Below are 17,140 nucleotides of genomic sequence, written 5' to 3'. Positions count from 1 at the left end.
TTTGATTGGTTGTGATGGACTGGATTGAGAACGGGACTGGAGGTGTACCTGCCCGCTGCTACTACTGGCAGTTGGTCGGCAGCCGTTCATGGACAAGGTTGGATCTACAGGTCCTTCTCAAAAAATTAGCATATTGTGATAAAGTTAATTATTTTCCATAATGTAATGATAAAAATTAAACTGTCATATATTTTAGATTCATTGCACACCAACTGAAATATTTCAGGTTGTTTATTGTTTTAATACTGATGATTTTGGCATACAGCTCATGAAAACCCAAAATCCCTGTCTCAAAAACTTAGCATATCATGAAAAGGTTCTCTGAACGAGCAGTTAACCTCATCATCTGAATCAACAAAGTAACTCTGAACACCTGCAAAAGATTTCTGAGGCTTTTAAAAACTCCCAGCCTGGTTCATTACTCAAAACCGCAATCATGGGTAAGACTGCTGACCTGACTGCTGTCCAGAAGGCCATCACTGACACCCTCAAGCAAGAGGGTAAGACACAGAAGGAAATTTCTGAATGTATAGGCTGTTCGCATAGTGCTGTATCAAGGCACCTCAGTGGGACGTCTGTGGGAAGGAAAACGTGGCAGAAAACGCTGCCCAACGAGAAGAGGTGACCGGACCCTGAGGAAGATTGTGGAGAAGGGCCAATTCCAGACCTTGGGGGAACCAGTGGACTGAGTCTGGAGTAGAAACATCCAGAGCCACTGTGCACAGGCGTGTGCAGGAAATGGACTACAGGTGCCGCATTCCCCATTCAAGACATTCAAGACATTTTTGAACCAGAAACAGCGGCAGAAGTGCCTGACCTGGGCTACAGAGAAGCAGCACTGGACTGTTGCTCAGTGGTCCAAAGTACTTTTTTCGGATGAAAGCAAATTTTGCATGTCATTCGGAAATCAAGGTACCAGAGTCTGGAGGAAGACTGGGGAGAAGGAAATGCCAAAAGGCCAGAAGTCCAGTGTAAAGTACCCAGAGTCAGTGATGGTCTGTGGAGCTGCTGGTGTTGGTCCACTGTGTTTCATCAAGGGCAGGGTCAATGCAGCAGCTATCAGGAGACTTTGGAGCACGTCATGCTTCCATCTGCTGAAAAGCTTTATGGAGATGAAGATTTCATTTTTCAGCACAACCTGGCTAGCACCTGCTCACAGTGCCAAAACCACTGACCATGGTATTACTGTGCTCAATTGGCCTGCCAACTCTCCTGACCTGAACCCCATAGAGAATCTGTGGGATATTGTGAAGAGAAAGTCCCAGACCCAAAACTCTGGATGAGCTTAAGGCCATCGAAGCATCCTGGGCCTCCATTAAACCTCAGCAGTGCCACAGGCTGATGGCCTCCATGCCATATTGAAGGCTGCAAAAGGATTCCTGACCAAGTATTGAGTGCATAACTGAACATAATTATTTGAAGGTTGACTTTTTTGGTATTAAAACACATTTCTTTTATTGGTCGGATGAAATATGCAAATTTTTTGAGACAGGGATTTTGGGTTTTCATGAGCTGTATGCCAAAATCATCAGTATTAAAACAATAAAAGACCTGAAATATTTCAGTTGGTGTGCAATGAATCCAAAATATATGACAGTTTAATTTTTATCATTACATTATGGAAAATAATTAACTTTATCACAATATGCTAATTTTTTGAGAAGGACCTGTATGCTGGTGTGGACTTTTATTTTTTAGCTAACCAGCCGCCATCTTTGGAACTGCTATTCCAGGGACGAATGCTAACTACGTTCCTTCAGGCCTTCTACGTTTGTACAGCTAACTGATTGCTTTACTAATTCAAGAGACTGAATAGTGTGTTTGATACATTCAGCCTTGTTTGCTTATTTTTATGTATGTACTCTGTTTAAAGGGATCTTTTGTACTGTTCTGAGACAGCGTGGTTGCACTAAGTGTGCTAAATGCTGAAAGTTAACTGTGCTCTGTTAATGTGCATTGCCCTTGGTTTATTACTGACCAGTACAGTTTATTAAACTGGTACGTTTCCAACCTTACCATTTTTCCTTCCTTATTTTACTAAAAGGTTTAAGTGTCACTGTATCTAGATCTTAGCTGTAGTTATCTTAGCCTGGTTATTGTGTTCAGTTACGCATTCTTATTAGCAGCATTAACTGTTGCCAATTAACGCACTTATTTCTCCTTGTGATGTATTTCATAGAGTGTAGGTCAGAGAATCTGGGCGCTGTTCATGGGGGAAACGTGAACAGTGGTTACACAATGAAAATAATATCTTTGATTTTAGTTGTACTGTGTAGCACTTTGAGATTTGTGCGGTATAAATTCAATTGATTATTATTATTATTATTGTTATTATTAACGAGAACAACAACAATTGTTATTATTATTCATGTAATGTTTCAGGTGCCTTAAGTTTTTATATTCTGCTTTTCATCAAGTTACATGAAAAATTTTCTAGGTGTGCAGAATTTTGAAAAGTAATTAGTATTCAGGATCATGCAAGCTCTGGATCTAAACCTTCCTTCAAATGTTTGCAGAATAAATGTCACAGATTAACATTCCCCGTGTTTAACAGAGATTAAACATTGTTGCAAAGGTTTCAGTAATTTCACAGTGTTAGTATTTGTTTTCTCATAATTAGAGTTTAACTTTTTCCCTCATATTGACTTAAAATTGTTCATATGCGTGCACACATCTGGTGAACACCTTTCATGTTTGCCCAGATCATTAACTGTCTTCATTTATTTTTGTTGAGATTTAAAGAGCTGACTGATGGAGAGGACTTTTTATGATGTGACACCAGGAAGTGGAGGAATCCCAGAATCTCTTGCTAGAAGCAAGAAACTTTTCTCTGGAGAAGCTAAACATTCTAATAATTTGAAACATTGCAGTGTAATGATGTTTTAGCGTCCACATTCGTGTAGTAGTTATAATTTGTTGGCTTAAATTAGTTCCCTATGTTTATTAATTGTTGTATTAGTTTTTGCTCACGAGTGCAGGAAAATACAAACTCCATGCAGAAAGACCCCAGCTGGGATTCAAACTCAGGATGTTCTTGCTGCAAAGCAACAGTCGCTGCATTATAACCATCAATGTGCGCATGCGCAGACTGAAATTATGAAATCAAATTTGCTTAATGGAAACAAGCCAGTTTTGAAGAAAACTCAAGTTTTTTGATAAATGTTTTTAGGACTTTTTTTTTTTTTTTCCTCATCAAACTAGACGTATTTCGCAAAACTGCAATGGAAACTGTTTTCACATCACACAAGTCACAAGATCAACAGGTGGATGTTACTACTGGCAAGAACCACAAAGAAGATGACAGGGAGTGGTATGAGGATGACGGCTTGTTTTTGTTTTGTTATTTTCAATGTGCAGCTGGCTCCACCAGCGTTCTCAAAGCATCACACAGTTCATTGAAAGTTGTGTGCCATTCGCTTATTACTGAAAATTATCTGCTTTTATGCTGAAAAAAAAATGAAGACTTCACTTTAAAGTCTATAATATTATGGAATTTATTAATGTGGATGTGCCAATGTTTACATCCATATGTAAACATGGGCTGCGACAGACTGGCGACCTGTCCAGGGTGACCCCGCCTCTCGCCCAGAACGTCAGCTGGAGATGGGCACCAGCAACCTTCCCAACCCCACTGAGGGACAAGGGTGTATAGAAAATGAATGGATGGATGGATGGATGGATGGATGGATGGATGGATGGATGGATGGATGGATGGATGGATGGATGGATGGATGGATGGATGGATGGATGGATGGATGGATGGATGGATGGATGGATGGATGGATGGATGGATGGATGGATGGATGGATGGAAACATGGGTACAAGCTAAATCAGCTCTACCAAGCTAATTTAGCTCGTCTACCAAATCAGTTCATAAAACCTTTCCAATGATGTTAACAGTTAACCTCTCTGTCTGTCAACTCAAATTAGTTTACATTGTGTTCCCTTTTCTCCAACCAAGCCGGTTCAATCGAGATCCTAAGCTGGTACTACCCATATATTAATCAGTTGTGCCAGAGGGAACAGCTACACCCGGCAGATTCAAGGTGGAAATAGCTTTGTTTACATACCTTTAAACTCCAAACTCTACCAAATACAAGATAAAGGTGTAATTGTAACACTGGAGGTATCATGAAATATTTTTCCCAAAAAGTGTTTAGGTTTCATGTTAAGCTGGACTTTCGGCGCATGACAGACACAACAGACACAGTTTAGTTGTCTAAGTATTTTTCTGAGAACAGAGACATCATGCGCAGGCTTCAGTAAACAACAGGAATGCGCTCTTCACATGCTCTCAGCAGAGAAGTCTTAATCTAAGAGAGACAACTTCAAAGAATAGAAAGACTTCAAAGTAAGATATGTGATTTGTTTTCTGCTGCAGATGTCCAGCCAGCAAAGAAATCTTTTAACGTTGATGGGAAAGATGAATCTCACTGATATGTGGGGGATACTTTACTTCTTGGCATGAGACACAAGTTATCAGCTGCAGCAATACTGAAATCATTCGCACTAACAAACGACAGAAAGCAAGGATGTTGGTGAGAGATGAAAGAGAGAGAGCCAATGGTTCCTATGTAGTAGCTTAGATGTTAAATGGCACAAATGAACCTGGGTGGGCAAAAAAAATGCATTTCTTTATATAAAACATTTCGATTGTGTTCTTTAGAAAACTGTCTTTTTCTGCTGTTCTGTGCTGCTGAATTTCTCCAATTTGGCAGAAGTGACGAGGGCGAAACAGGACAGACAAACTCTGGAAATCCAGCTTTCTGCATTTCAGCTGTGCAGAGTTGTGCTACAACTGCAACACTATTTTGAGTGTCGTTGCCAATTTTTGATGCGATATTCCTATAACCTACAACATGATGTCGAGCAGATAGCATGTTGTAGTGACAGCAACTGCATCAGAGTTTGAATACGCATTCACATCTCCTCAAATGAACTGGACTTTCTAGACAAATGAACTAGAGTTCAATTAAAGCAGACTAAACAGGCCTGGTGCGGATGCACACTAAGGCTTGGTTCAGATGAAGTGAACGTTGTTGTGGATTGAATGCATATGAGGTTGCCAAGTAGAGACCGCTCCAAAATCAGGGAGCAGGCCAAAGGGTCCAGCATATTCAGTCCACAGCCTTGGACATTTGCCCCTCAAAACTATTGTCCCTGCTCTGACTGATAAACAAGATTCTGATTCTGAGAATCGATTTCGACAGTTTGGCTTGACTATGCAGAGCTGTTCAAGTGCAGGGCATTCTGGGAAAATACAACCAAAACAAACACGTCTGTCTACCACTAGTTGGAGAAGTGACTCCTGCTGAGCCCATTGTTGAGGAATGTTTGTTTGGCACATTTGCCAAAGACAAAAGAGAAAGTCTACAACCACTAAAGTCTGACGTCACTGTGAAGAAGGAAGTTGTGCTCAAACATTTTCCTGTTGTTTCCTTCAGTGGCTCTTGGTGCAGCGCCACCACAGGTGAGGAGGTGAGTAGGTTGCTCGGAGGATTTGGTTTGTTTGACACATTTCAGTGAACCAGACTGAGTCCCGGTCAGTCTGGTTCAGTGGGTCAGTCCCAGACTGAACCGAGTCCATCAGACTGAGGTTTGAAAAAGCCTCAACTTAGATTACATTTATAGCAAACATTAGCTGAGAGATCATTGCAGGTACTTACCTTGATTTACTAGACTAATTTTAGCCTTTCTTATAAAAATCAAAGGGATATTTTGTTCTCTCAGGCTTCATAGCAGCAGCTCTATCTGCAGTACAACTGATACTCTGAGCTTCCTGACTTCCTCCAAACAGTCTCATCCCTTTGCTAGTCTCATTCTCATGGTTTTGGCGTCTCCACGAAGCTTCGCAATATTTTTCTCTGTATGTCTGAACCCAGGGGTGTGCAAAGAGAACAGGAGGTGCCCAGTCCTGAGGGGATTCTGTGTTCAGCCTCAGAAAACAACTGTGATGGAAACGTGTGTTAGTGAGGAAGCTCAACATGTAGTTGCACAGTGTGGTACAAAAGCAGAAGCCCAGTGAGATCAGCTTGCCAATCAGTATCCTGAGCTGAAACCTACAAACCATATTTTGATCTCTCACTTTTTTTTTTTTTTTACTTGATCGGCAACAGTAAAGCAGAAAGCAAAGCAACGATTTCCAGCCTCTACCACCCTTTTCTTCTGTTACTATTGAAATGCAACTCAACTGACTGGATTAGGACTTCAACACTTCGGCAGATCAAATTGTCATTCACCAATTGCTGGTGTCCATCCTGTTTGAGGGCAATCAAAGTGGAAGTAGTTTTCTCAAATGAAGCATAATTTTTCTTGCCTAAAATAACACAAAAATAGACTCAAATAAATACTGCATTGTGAACTAAATTAGCTAAATTACACAGAGCTGTGTAAATATCTGATTTCAGCTTTAACTAGCTATCTTTAGCTAGCTAACTAGCTTAGATAGATGCAGCTCAAGATCAAACTTGACAGATAAACTCACACCTACTCATCTAATGTGATCAACATTTTTTTGTCATCTAAGTTTTACCATTGACACATAAGTGTTAAAAACTGTTTTTAATAGTAGGGCCTTTGTTAAATAGGATCTTCTTGAAAAGCAACATGTGGCAATATCCTCCTTAGTCTCAGTAGTGAAAGGTTTAAAGGTTTAGTCATTTTATTGGCATAATAAAAATAGACTTAGATTCTTCATGTGTGGGTGCTTAATATTTTCCTGTGGCATCTGTTAAAGACAGCTGTAGATTTGATTTACCTGCTGCTGAACAGTGACAGCAGAACAGTAGCAGCTGCATCAGACAAACTACTTGATGTGTTCTGCATAGCAAATTATCGAGTTAAGCTTTTGGATTTATGGAATAAAAGGGAAGGCGTTCCGCTTGGAGACGTTTCAGCACACATCCAGGAGATTGTCGAACCTGGAGGCTTTCAGTCAAAGACGGGTGTGGAAACATCTTCAGGAAAAACGGAGCCAAAGTCAGTTGTCTTTGTTGTAGGTCTGTTGTAGTCCACAAGACTGCTAAGACTACTCTTGATTAGAAATACTCCCAGTGGTGCACAACGTTACATTTTGAGATGAAATTTGCATCATTTTTGTGTAAAACGCTAAGCCAGGTATTTTGGTAAGTTTGATCAAGAGTAGTTCCTATGCATAGATGTTTTGCTTCGGATGTAAGTTGTGGGCAGCATAATTGTTTTTGCACACAAAGGCATGCAATTATATGTGTGTACTTAAAAACCTAAGTCCCTTCCATTGTCTAGCGCATGCTGTGTAATTGACGTCCCCAGAGCTCATACACAACAGGCAGCTTTGGTCCCCACATCTTTTTTAAATGCCACAGTTTGTTGTTTCTAAAGAGAGATGCATACAAAAATTTCCTGTAGCAGTATTTGAGTGCTTCCTTATGTTTTTATCCTCAATCAATGCTAAAACACAAAATTTTACTAAGTCTCCAGCAAAACAGAGGAAAGTTGCTTGATTTATATATATACATATATATATATAGTCTTTAGAGGTGTCTTGAAAAATCACAAAATATAACGATAAAGTTTATAAGTGCCTCTTTCCTCCAGCCGCACTTTACCCTCCCGCTCATCCCTGAACTCAGCCGTGCCTCTCCACCTCTTGGTTCCACCCAGTTTGTTGGAAATTTTCAAAATTTGGGTTTACGCTTTCACAGGGGGATTAGTTGCACTTTAGTCTTATGCTGCACAGTACAGAAACTATCTGCTCTGATGACGATTCCCTCAGTTGAGCAGGTTAAACTCTCGGAGATTCTCCAGCAGCAGCACAGTCTGACCTACTTTCTGATTATCATTTTCAGCCGACTTCATATTCAACTCATAAGTATTTGATCACAAAGGGGCATCTGCAGACTGAGGTTTCAACAAAAACTTTCTCTTGTCCTGATGCAGCAGCAGACTGTCCACATTACACCCTTCATCCCAGTAAACACATTAAAATGGGAGTGTAATACAAATAAATCAAACGCATCATAAGCTTGAAAAGTCTTTACGTTTCAATAAATGTGATTTATTGTATGTGTATTACCACCCACACCATCACACACTGCAAGGCAAGGAATAGTACACCAGCAGCCTGGGGAAAAAATGAGATGTTCATAAAATGTCAATTTGATATAAAGTAATAATTTTTCACTTTGCATTTGTGTTACTGCTACAGCAGTGTTTCCTCACACAGTTATATAAAAAAAAATTAAAACAGAATTCCTCAACTCACTTAAATGAAAAAAATAAAATAAAACTTTCATCTCATATCCCGGCAGTCATTCTTTAATATCCACATTGTTTTTAACCTTGTACTGAAATGGTGCATTAACACATTGCACAGAGTAACCTTTGGTGAGCTTTCAAATTTCATTTTCAAGCCACCATACTTTATTTTGTGTTCTGCTGGAATAATTTTCATTTAGGGAGAATGAAAGGACCTTGAACAACTGTGAAGATGTGTTGAGGGACAAAAATGTCGACTAATCTTTAACCACAAAATGTCCCAGTTTGTTTTCCAGCATCATATCTATTTGCGTTTCCCAGTGACAAACAGAAGCCCTCAGGTAGACAGACTTCTTATGTATCAGTTTGAAAAATATCAGCGGCCGTGAATCCCTCGAAAGACGTTGCATGCAGCACCCAAACAGGTGCCTTACCGTAGATGAGAACCATTTGTGAGTGGCAGCAATAAACGTGATTGAGTGTGTGCTCAGAGGCCCAGTAAAAGAAATGAAGTTATCCACAGCATGGGAAGAGCTGCAGACACACCGCCGGCTGCTAAAGAGCAGGGAAGAAACAACCTGTTTTCTGTTAGGTTTGTTGGCAGTAAAGAGGCAGAGCTGCTTTGCAACACTGGTTTGAACTGTGCCGGCTATTGCCAAGTAACCATTAGATCAACATTTCCTCTCTTCCCATCCAGCGATAATATCTCTGCATGCTGTGAGTGGATCATTAGCAAAGGAGACCCAGCCATGAATGAGGTCCTGAGCGCATTGTGATGCATTGAGGTGAGCTCTACGGTTGTCGTCTGACATTATTTCTCTGCATTTCTGTGACAGAGGAAAAGAGGAATACCCTGCAAAAACTCTTCTTAATTAAAATGCTTCTGCATTATTAAATTAAATCCTTTTGGATGAGAAAAAGATCTTAAAGGGGACATTTCTTCAAACGCTTGGGATTGTTCTCTGCTTCTTCATAATCTAATGCTGGGTTGAAAAAAAAACTCAATCAAGTTTGTTTTTTTTTTAGTGGTGGGACTGGATTCATATATTTAATCAAGTTAACTGCAGGGTCTGTTATTAATTAACTGAAATCACATTTTTAATCAAAAGCCATTGATGAATAAACGAGGAGACATTTTCAGTTCCAAAATCCCTTTGCTGCTAAATGAGCTCAACTAAGACATGTGTTGTTTTGAATCTGTCATCTAGATTACTCAAATAATAGTGTTGATATTTTGAACGCGTTAAAATCTACGTCATTAATTAATCAAAAGTAGGGCATCAAAGACCCTGGTAATTTTTTTAAGTCCCACATTTAAAAAAAATAAAATAAAAATTGCAACATCCACTTTAAAGCTCAATATTTATTTCTTTACTTGCCAGCGTATAGAAACTGAAGATTTTCCTTTCATTAGTATTTGTCTCCCCGCCCCACAAATAAAGTCTCATCCCCCCTTTGACCACCTCTTTCTAAAAGTCTAGTTCCACTACTGGGAACAACTTTCCAAAATGTATTGATAATCTGCCCATTCACAGATGAAACTCTCACTAACTGTCCACGCGTCATCAAAGCAGCGCCAATAGCGAGCGCGCCTTCCTGCTGTGCCAAATATAAAAGCAGCTGCGCTCCGACCTCCACGCATCGGTTCGGCTTTCCTCAAGCAGCGGCAGCTCACGGATCAGCGCACAGATCGTGATCCTTGCGTGCTTCATATTTAAAAGCAGAATGGAGTTAAACTTCACGCTCTCGGAGCGCAACCTGGCAGGCTTTGGCGCGCTGGCGCAGCGGCTGTTTGGAAACAAGTCGCTGTCTACCGTTGGGAACGACACGGGCGCTCCCAGACCGGAGGAAGAAGACCTGGAGGTGAACACCGACATCTACTCCAAGGTGATAGTCACCATCATCTACGTGGCTCTGTTCGCCGTCGGCTCTCTGGGGAACTCCATCACCCTGTACACCCTGCTGACCAAAAAGAGCCTGCAGAACCTCCAGAGCACCGTGCACTACCACCTGGCCAGCCTGGCCGTGTCGGACCTGCTCATCCTCGTCCTCTCTATGCCCATCGAGCTCTACAATTTCATCTGGTTCCACCACCCGTGGGTGTTCGGGGACGCCGTGTGCAGGGGCTACTACTTCCTGCGGGACAGCTGCTCCTACGCCACCGCGCTCAACATCGCCAGCCTGAGCGTGGAGCGCTACATGGCCATCTGCCACCCGTTCAAAGCGAAGAGCATCATGTCCCGTAGCCGCACTAAGAAGCTTATCAGCGCCATGTGGATCGCGTCCTTCGCGCTCGCCACTCCGATGCTCTTCATCATGGGCCAAATGACCCGCAACGGGGAGAAGATCTGCACCACCATCGTCTCCGCTGTCACCATGAAGACCGTGCTGCAGGTGGGTGGAGATGGTGTGCGCGCGCGCGCCTGCGTGTGTTTGCGTGTGTGTGTGTGTGTGTGTGTGTGTGTGTACTTCCAGCTGCTGGATGTGAGTGGCTTTTGCGCTTCCGTCTCAGCTGCTGGTCTTTGCGCAGCGTGAGGTATGGAGCCTGAGATATTCACTGCAAATATTTATACGTCAGAACTTATAGAATAACCAGCTGTGAAAGGACGGAGTGTGTGTTGTGAGAGACGGAGGAATGCGATGATGAAATTTGTGTTTAAACTGTGGAGTGAAGGCTTTACGCACGGCTGTGTGTCCGATTCCAGTTTGCGCTCTGATGTGTGCGGACATAAGACTGCACAGGAATTTACAATGTTATGTAATAGGGTTTATTTTGTTAAAATCTGACATTAACTGTACCATAAATCAGCATTGTTTCAAACATCATCAACATATTAAAAAAAAATCATGAATTTTCTTTTTTCATCTAAAGTGAATAAAATGATTTAAGGTTAAATCCATCTGTGCTGAGGTGTGATCAAGCTATTTTGTTCACTTCTATTTAAGGTTGGGCGATAAGGAGTTAAAATTTAATTGTATTTATTGTAATGATAAAAAGGTATTTTAAAAAAATGTTCTCTTTTGTATACAATACTCTATAGCTTTGTTAAAACAGGCTTCTTCAGGACACCGGTTGCATAATAAAATCTGAATTTAAGCATCAGGCTTCACATAGTGAGCAGAAATTGGCTTTTTGATTAATTATTGGTCCAGAGTTACGGCCTGCTGGTGTTTATTATAATCTTTAAATAGAATGTCACTTAAGAAATCCTTAACTAATGTCAAAAATAACATATTTAGGGTTGGAGATCTGAAAACCTTTTCTTTTGTAATTGAATTGTTATTTTGTAATTAGCATTCTTATTGCCACAATGAATGAATATTAATGCACATTTTGTCTCTTCTTGATCTAATGAAGCGATATTGCCAACCAGATGGCAAGAGTGTAAACCTCCCATGAGAGGAATGAGAGAATTTTACTAACACAGAGGACTGTGTGTCCTCTACATGGAATGGTGGCAATTTTCAAATGACTTACACAATATGAAATTTACAATTTTGAAATTATTGTGTAAAATTAAATTAGGAATTCTGCAAACAACAAATAATACACAAGTTGTTTTGACCAAACAAACAAGTTTGCTCACACATTAGTACACTAAGATCTAAGATATAAGGAGTTTCTCAAATTTACTATGTTTTATAAAATCCATTCTGCTTATAAAGAACTCCACTTGAAAAATTCAGGAGGTTTCACTGACCTTTGGGTGGCCTCAGAGCAACAGATGTGGCACATAATGAGTTTTTGATTCATGTCTGTCTTCAGGTCTCCTTCTCTTGGTCTAACATTTTTGTCTGTTAAATGCTGCAGCTGCTTCTCCTCTTATCCTCTTTCCTCTTCCTACCATCTTTACATTGCGCTGACTTAAAGGCAAGAGATAGTAAATCCTTAATGTTAATGGTTTAGCACCACAATGTACTGTGGTGCTAAACTGTTCAGTGGTTTATAAACTAAAAACAGTATTTTAAACTCTATTCTTTGAGCTACAGGAGCCACTGTAGGGACTTTAAAACTGGTGTTATGTGCTCTATCTTCCTCATTTTAGTCAGAACACGAGCAGCAGCGTTCTGGATCAGCTGCAGCTGGAGGATTGATTTGTTGGAGGGTTGATTTGTTGGACAAATCAAGCTGGACTCAGAGTTCAGGGCTGATCGCTAGTTTCAAGCTGTAATAACCAACTTTTGATTGTTCTAACCCAAATGTTCGTCACACTGTATGGAGACTTTCCACTGCTTTCATCTCTCTTTGATGTCTTATTTTGTCATTGATGGTGTAAGATTAGCTGAGAAACACTGAATTTTGCTTCACTGGATTATAAATTGCCGAGATGATTAGATAAAATACTGCCACAGTTTTTTGGGGATTTTTTTGCTGCTCTGTGCCAACTTGCTCCTCTGCATCAACATGCTGTTTGCCTCGTCCCCTCATTCCCTCTGTCTTGTCTTTGTTCTTCTTCTATTCAACATGCCAACATAATAATCACCAACTGGAGCTGCGGTGTTGCTAAAAGATTGTAAATTCATACATAGAAAAGGCACAAGCATATATTTTCGCTTCACAGATGAAAATCTCTTCCAAAATATTAATTCTACAGAATAATCAGTTACCAAGACAGCCCATACCTTGCACAGAATTTTCTAAGAGCTCATGCGTTTCTGGTGTTTGCATGCACTGAGAGGTTGTGTCTGATGGTTGTAGCACCAGAGGCGCTACGCATTTAGCCTCTTTCCACAACAATCAGTAACTTTGAGCGGCGAGACGGTACATGTGTGCCTCACTAGACTTGTAGATGTTTGGAAAGACAAAGTGCAGAGGGGAGGGAGGAAGATGGAGAACGGTCCTTTGTGGATTAATAGGAGCACAGAGTGAACTCTGCTCAGGGTGATTGTCCAGCCTTCTTGAATTCTTTCGCTGCTTAATCTGCACCGTAAATGGCAAAAATAAATAATGCAGCGGATCGAAAATTCCCTCTGAAAACCAGACTCGTGGCTGGCAGACATGCAACACTTGGAAGATGACTATTTTAGTTAAAAACAAAATCCTGACGTTTCCAGAGTTGGCATTTATTAATTATGGAAAAGTTATATCTATTTGGAATGAACTACAGTGGGCACATTTCTTGCTTTGTTTGTCTTCGTTTGGTGTAAAATCTCACACAAACATTCATCACTGAATACACAAGGAATCATTTTCATACATAAAATATGTTTGTTTAAAGGGGCACCATTATTAAATTTCCAGGCACATTTAGCCTTTTTGTAAAATTAACAAATAACTATTTTATCTGGAGTTGTTACAAAAATACTGTATAAATCAAATATGACATAGAAGAAATTTGACTTTGTAATTTAACACCTTTAAATTGGGTCTCTGTCTCTTTAAAATCTCCTGCTCTCTCTGAAACTCCGCCTTCAGGAAGTCATCTTAACATGGCTCCTCTATTAACCCTTTAACAATATTTTACCAGCTTTGCACTGAGAACTATCAGGAATTCTTACACTTCCTGATAGAATTTGGCATCTGCCGAATTCATGATAGAATTCGGCAGATGCACGTTTCCACAAGTAATTTGCTGATTGCCACTGGCTAGTCTGAAGGAGTCCTGGGGGAGGACTGCTCTGGGAACCTTGGAAACTGCGATCTTGAGGAAGATGGAGCTAGATCTACCCAAGTGTTTTTAAACAGTTGAATGGTTGCCATAGAAGTTAAAGGATTTCTCAAACATGCACAAAAAAATCAAGCCAAAACTCCAGGTATGCTTTTGATGAAGTAATAATATTATAACATATTGTAGAGCACAATAGGGACATGAAATGCCCCTTTAAATTTATGCAATAAAATGTCAATTAAATAACATTTCAATCAAAGATCGTAACAGTGAAACAAAAGGAACGGTCAAAAAACCCCAAAAAAGAATCAAAAGACTTTATAACAGAAAATGTTATGGTGGAGAAATGCTGCCACCATTGCAATTGATTAAGTATCGATGCAGAATAATTAAGAAACAAAATCAGCTGTAAAGCAATGGCAGGACACTAAAAGACAAGTTCTGTAAAATAACACAGCAAGTGCAGCTTTTCATATATAGTCTGATAACAGAGGCTGCTGGAAGTCAATTTAACTCACACTTTAGCACTTCCTGTCTTGCCTGCTGCCGCTGCCTCTTCCAGTAGATGGCACTTGAAGTTACCTGCATATAAAAAGTTGCATCACAGTTCCTAATAGTGATATTGATGAGAATGGGAATCTAGGAAAGGATATGAATATGACATTTTTCTTTTCTTTTTTGCTCAAAGAAATCAGCATCTGCATCCACTGCATCAATGTTGCTTCTTTCTTATTTGTCTCTTTCTGACCTGACAGTCTACTCTAATCTGTAAAGTACTGTGTGTGATTCTGTGTTTAAACTAACAGACACTGTGTCGCTCTCATCCCGAGTTGTTCCTGCACTCCTGTCATCTGTTGTGGATCAGCTAGATTCAACCGAAATAAAACGATATGTCTGACAGTTATTATTATGCTTTGGTTTTATACTAAAGGTAAAAAGGGTAAAATAAGAGATAAATAAGCTATGCGTCTCAGCTGTGGTTAATTACTATAATTTTAAGCTTTGACTAGGCGTCACGGTTGTATGTTAAGTGCCATTTTCACAACAGCCCACCGTGAATATTTGACAGACAGACACAAGTAACAGTTATAAGACAAGAATAAAGAAATTAGGCATACACTCCAAACACACACGCACACGTGCACAAACACACACACACACACACACACACACACACACACACACACACACACACACACACACACACACACACACACACACACACACACACACACCCACACACATACATTTATCATCATTATCATGCAGTCAGTGGAAAGCTGACTGGATGTGATGATTTCTGTTCCTGCCTGGCCAGTTAATACCTGCTGCTAATATATAAATCCTTCCTCAGTCTGTTCCAGATAATTACATGTGTTATTAATTCATAAAATACGAGTGCAGTTTAATGTGGATTCACCACGTTGCCTCATACTGATCTGCTTGTCCCCTCTCAGGTTAATGTTGATAAATATGAATGCTTCTTTGCGAAAAGCATTTGCCCGCATTCTGCAGGTTTGGCAGCTTCAACTCTTCTGAGAAGCATGTCTGCAAGCTTTAGGAGAATGCCGAATGTCATCTACAAATGAAGAGCATTTGTAAGGTCAGACACTGATGAAGGACTGTGTCACAAGTTCCCCTCCAATTCATCCCAGATGTTTTCTGTCAGTTTGAGGTTAGGACTCTGGCCAATCAAGTTTTTCCATACTAAGATTATTCATCTCACAACAGGAGGATAAAAATGATCTAATATGTATTATTATGCTGAAGCACTAAGAATGGGCAACTTCAGGCCTCGACGGCCGGTCTCCTGCAACTTTTAGATGCGTCTCAACTTCAACACACCTGAGTCAAGTAATTAGGTCGTTAGCAGGACTCTGGAGAACCTGACTGCACTTAGGAGGTGATTCAGCTGTTGGATTCAAGTGTGTTGAACCAGGGACACATCTAAAAGATGCTGGACATCGGCCCTCGAGGACGAGGATTGCCCACCCCTGCTCTAGCCCCTAGCCAATCAGTGACCGACATTTTTCTGATGTCACATCTTTAGTTCCAGCACGCTTGAAAGCAAAGTGACAAAGGTTTCAAATAAAGGGGCTGGGGTACTATAGCTGTTACTACTGGAAACCCCTTATATCTGAGTACAGCTTAATCTAGCAGTGCTGAGTAGCCACTAGTGGAAACGAGTCAGAAGTACTGTTGTCTTGGTAACTATCAAACCCAGACTCCACAAATTGACTCTCGTCTCTCTATTGGTCTAGATTCCAGAAGCTACATGGTTTTCTCCACTTAGTTACGTATCTCTTGTCTTTTCCTCCTGTAGCATTGTCCTGGGTTTCCTATGTGTCCTGTCCTCAGCTTTAAATATTTTTTTTTACATTTTATTCAGATTGTTTTTTTGTTGTTTTTTTTAAATCTGACCTTTTTTTTTTTTGATATTTGCAGCAAAGACTGAAGTACCTAAACTTCTTCAAGAACCACCATGTGCTCTGCCACTTCTTGTGGACATTTTCAGTGTTTCATCTTCAGTCCAGTCTGGACAGCGGGACAGTTTCTAAATGTTTACCCTCAGCGTTCTCCCTTTAAGAAAACAGAGCACCTTAAAAGTGTTGGTGTAGTACCGTATAGCAAAACTTTGGTCTGATTAAGATTGAGGAAAATTGACTTAATATGTAAACACATTATTTTGAGGTATTTTACTGTGACAACAATGAAGGTGGGAATAAAACGTATTACAGAAATCTTCAGACTTTTTGGAGATACATGTTTGTGCTCGGTCAGAGCTCCACATGCAAGGTTACTGCTTTAAAAGTAAACCGTAATCATCATCAAAAAGGCAACTTCACTAGATTATCTATGTCAAGTAGTTCCATTTCTACATCTTAACAGCAGAGAAGAATTGTCTTTTGAATGTATTGATGTTTTTTAGGGCAGTTAAAAGGTTCTGGTTTCCTGACCGAGGCTTTTGTGCTTGGAGTTTCCATGTTTGGGCGTGAGTGCGGTCTTTTCTGATGTGCTGACTTCTTTTCACTCTTGAAGAAACATATATGACATAGATGTTATTTTGACAGATGAATAACATCTTCTTGAAAAATGTTAGGTGGAAAATATGGACTCAGATTTAGTAACCAGACCTGCTTTAAATCAGTAGCAAATTTAATAGTCCAAATAAGAAAACAGTCAAACCCACAAAATTAGAAACTGTGGAACTGTCTTTTATGATCTAGAGCTGCACATAAATCTGCATACATGGAAATTATTGAAAAGAGCACACCATTGGAGGAAAGTAAACTTT

The 17,140-nt window shown here is 40.2% G+C and overlaps 1 protein-coding gene across 1 annotated transcript in view; it reads left to right on the top strand.

Moving 5' to 3' along the window:
• Positions 1 to 9,760: 9,760 nt before the first annotated feature.
• The window catches only part of ntsr1 (neurotensin receptor 1 (high affinity)), a 36,559-nt gene continuing 29,179 nt past the window's right edge, over positions 9,761 to 17,140 (top strand). Inside the window, exon 1 of the mRNA XM_008412837.3 lies at positions 9,761 to 10,630. Within this exon, the coding sequence (XP_008411059.1) occupies positions 9,962 to 10,630 (669 nt within the window). The 5' untranslated portion in view covers positions 9,761 to 9,961. The remainder of the gene's footprint in view (positions 10,631 to 17,140) is intronic.

Source organism: Poecilia reticulata, chromosome 7 (assembly GCF_904066995.2).
Source record: "Poecilia reticulata chromosome 7, P_reticulata-male-v2, whole genome shotgun sequence".
Taxonomy (NCBI): Eukaryota; Metazoa; Chordata; class Actinopteri; order Cyprinodontiformes; family Poeciliidae; genus Poecilia; species Poecilia reticulata.
Note: the sequence above shows the minus strand (reverse complement) of the source record. Positions and strands in the feature narration are given on the sequence as shown.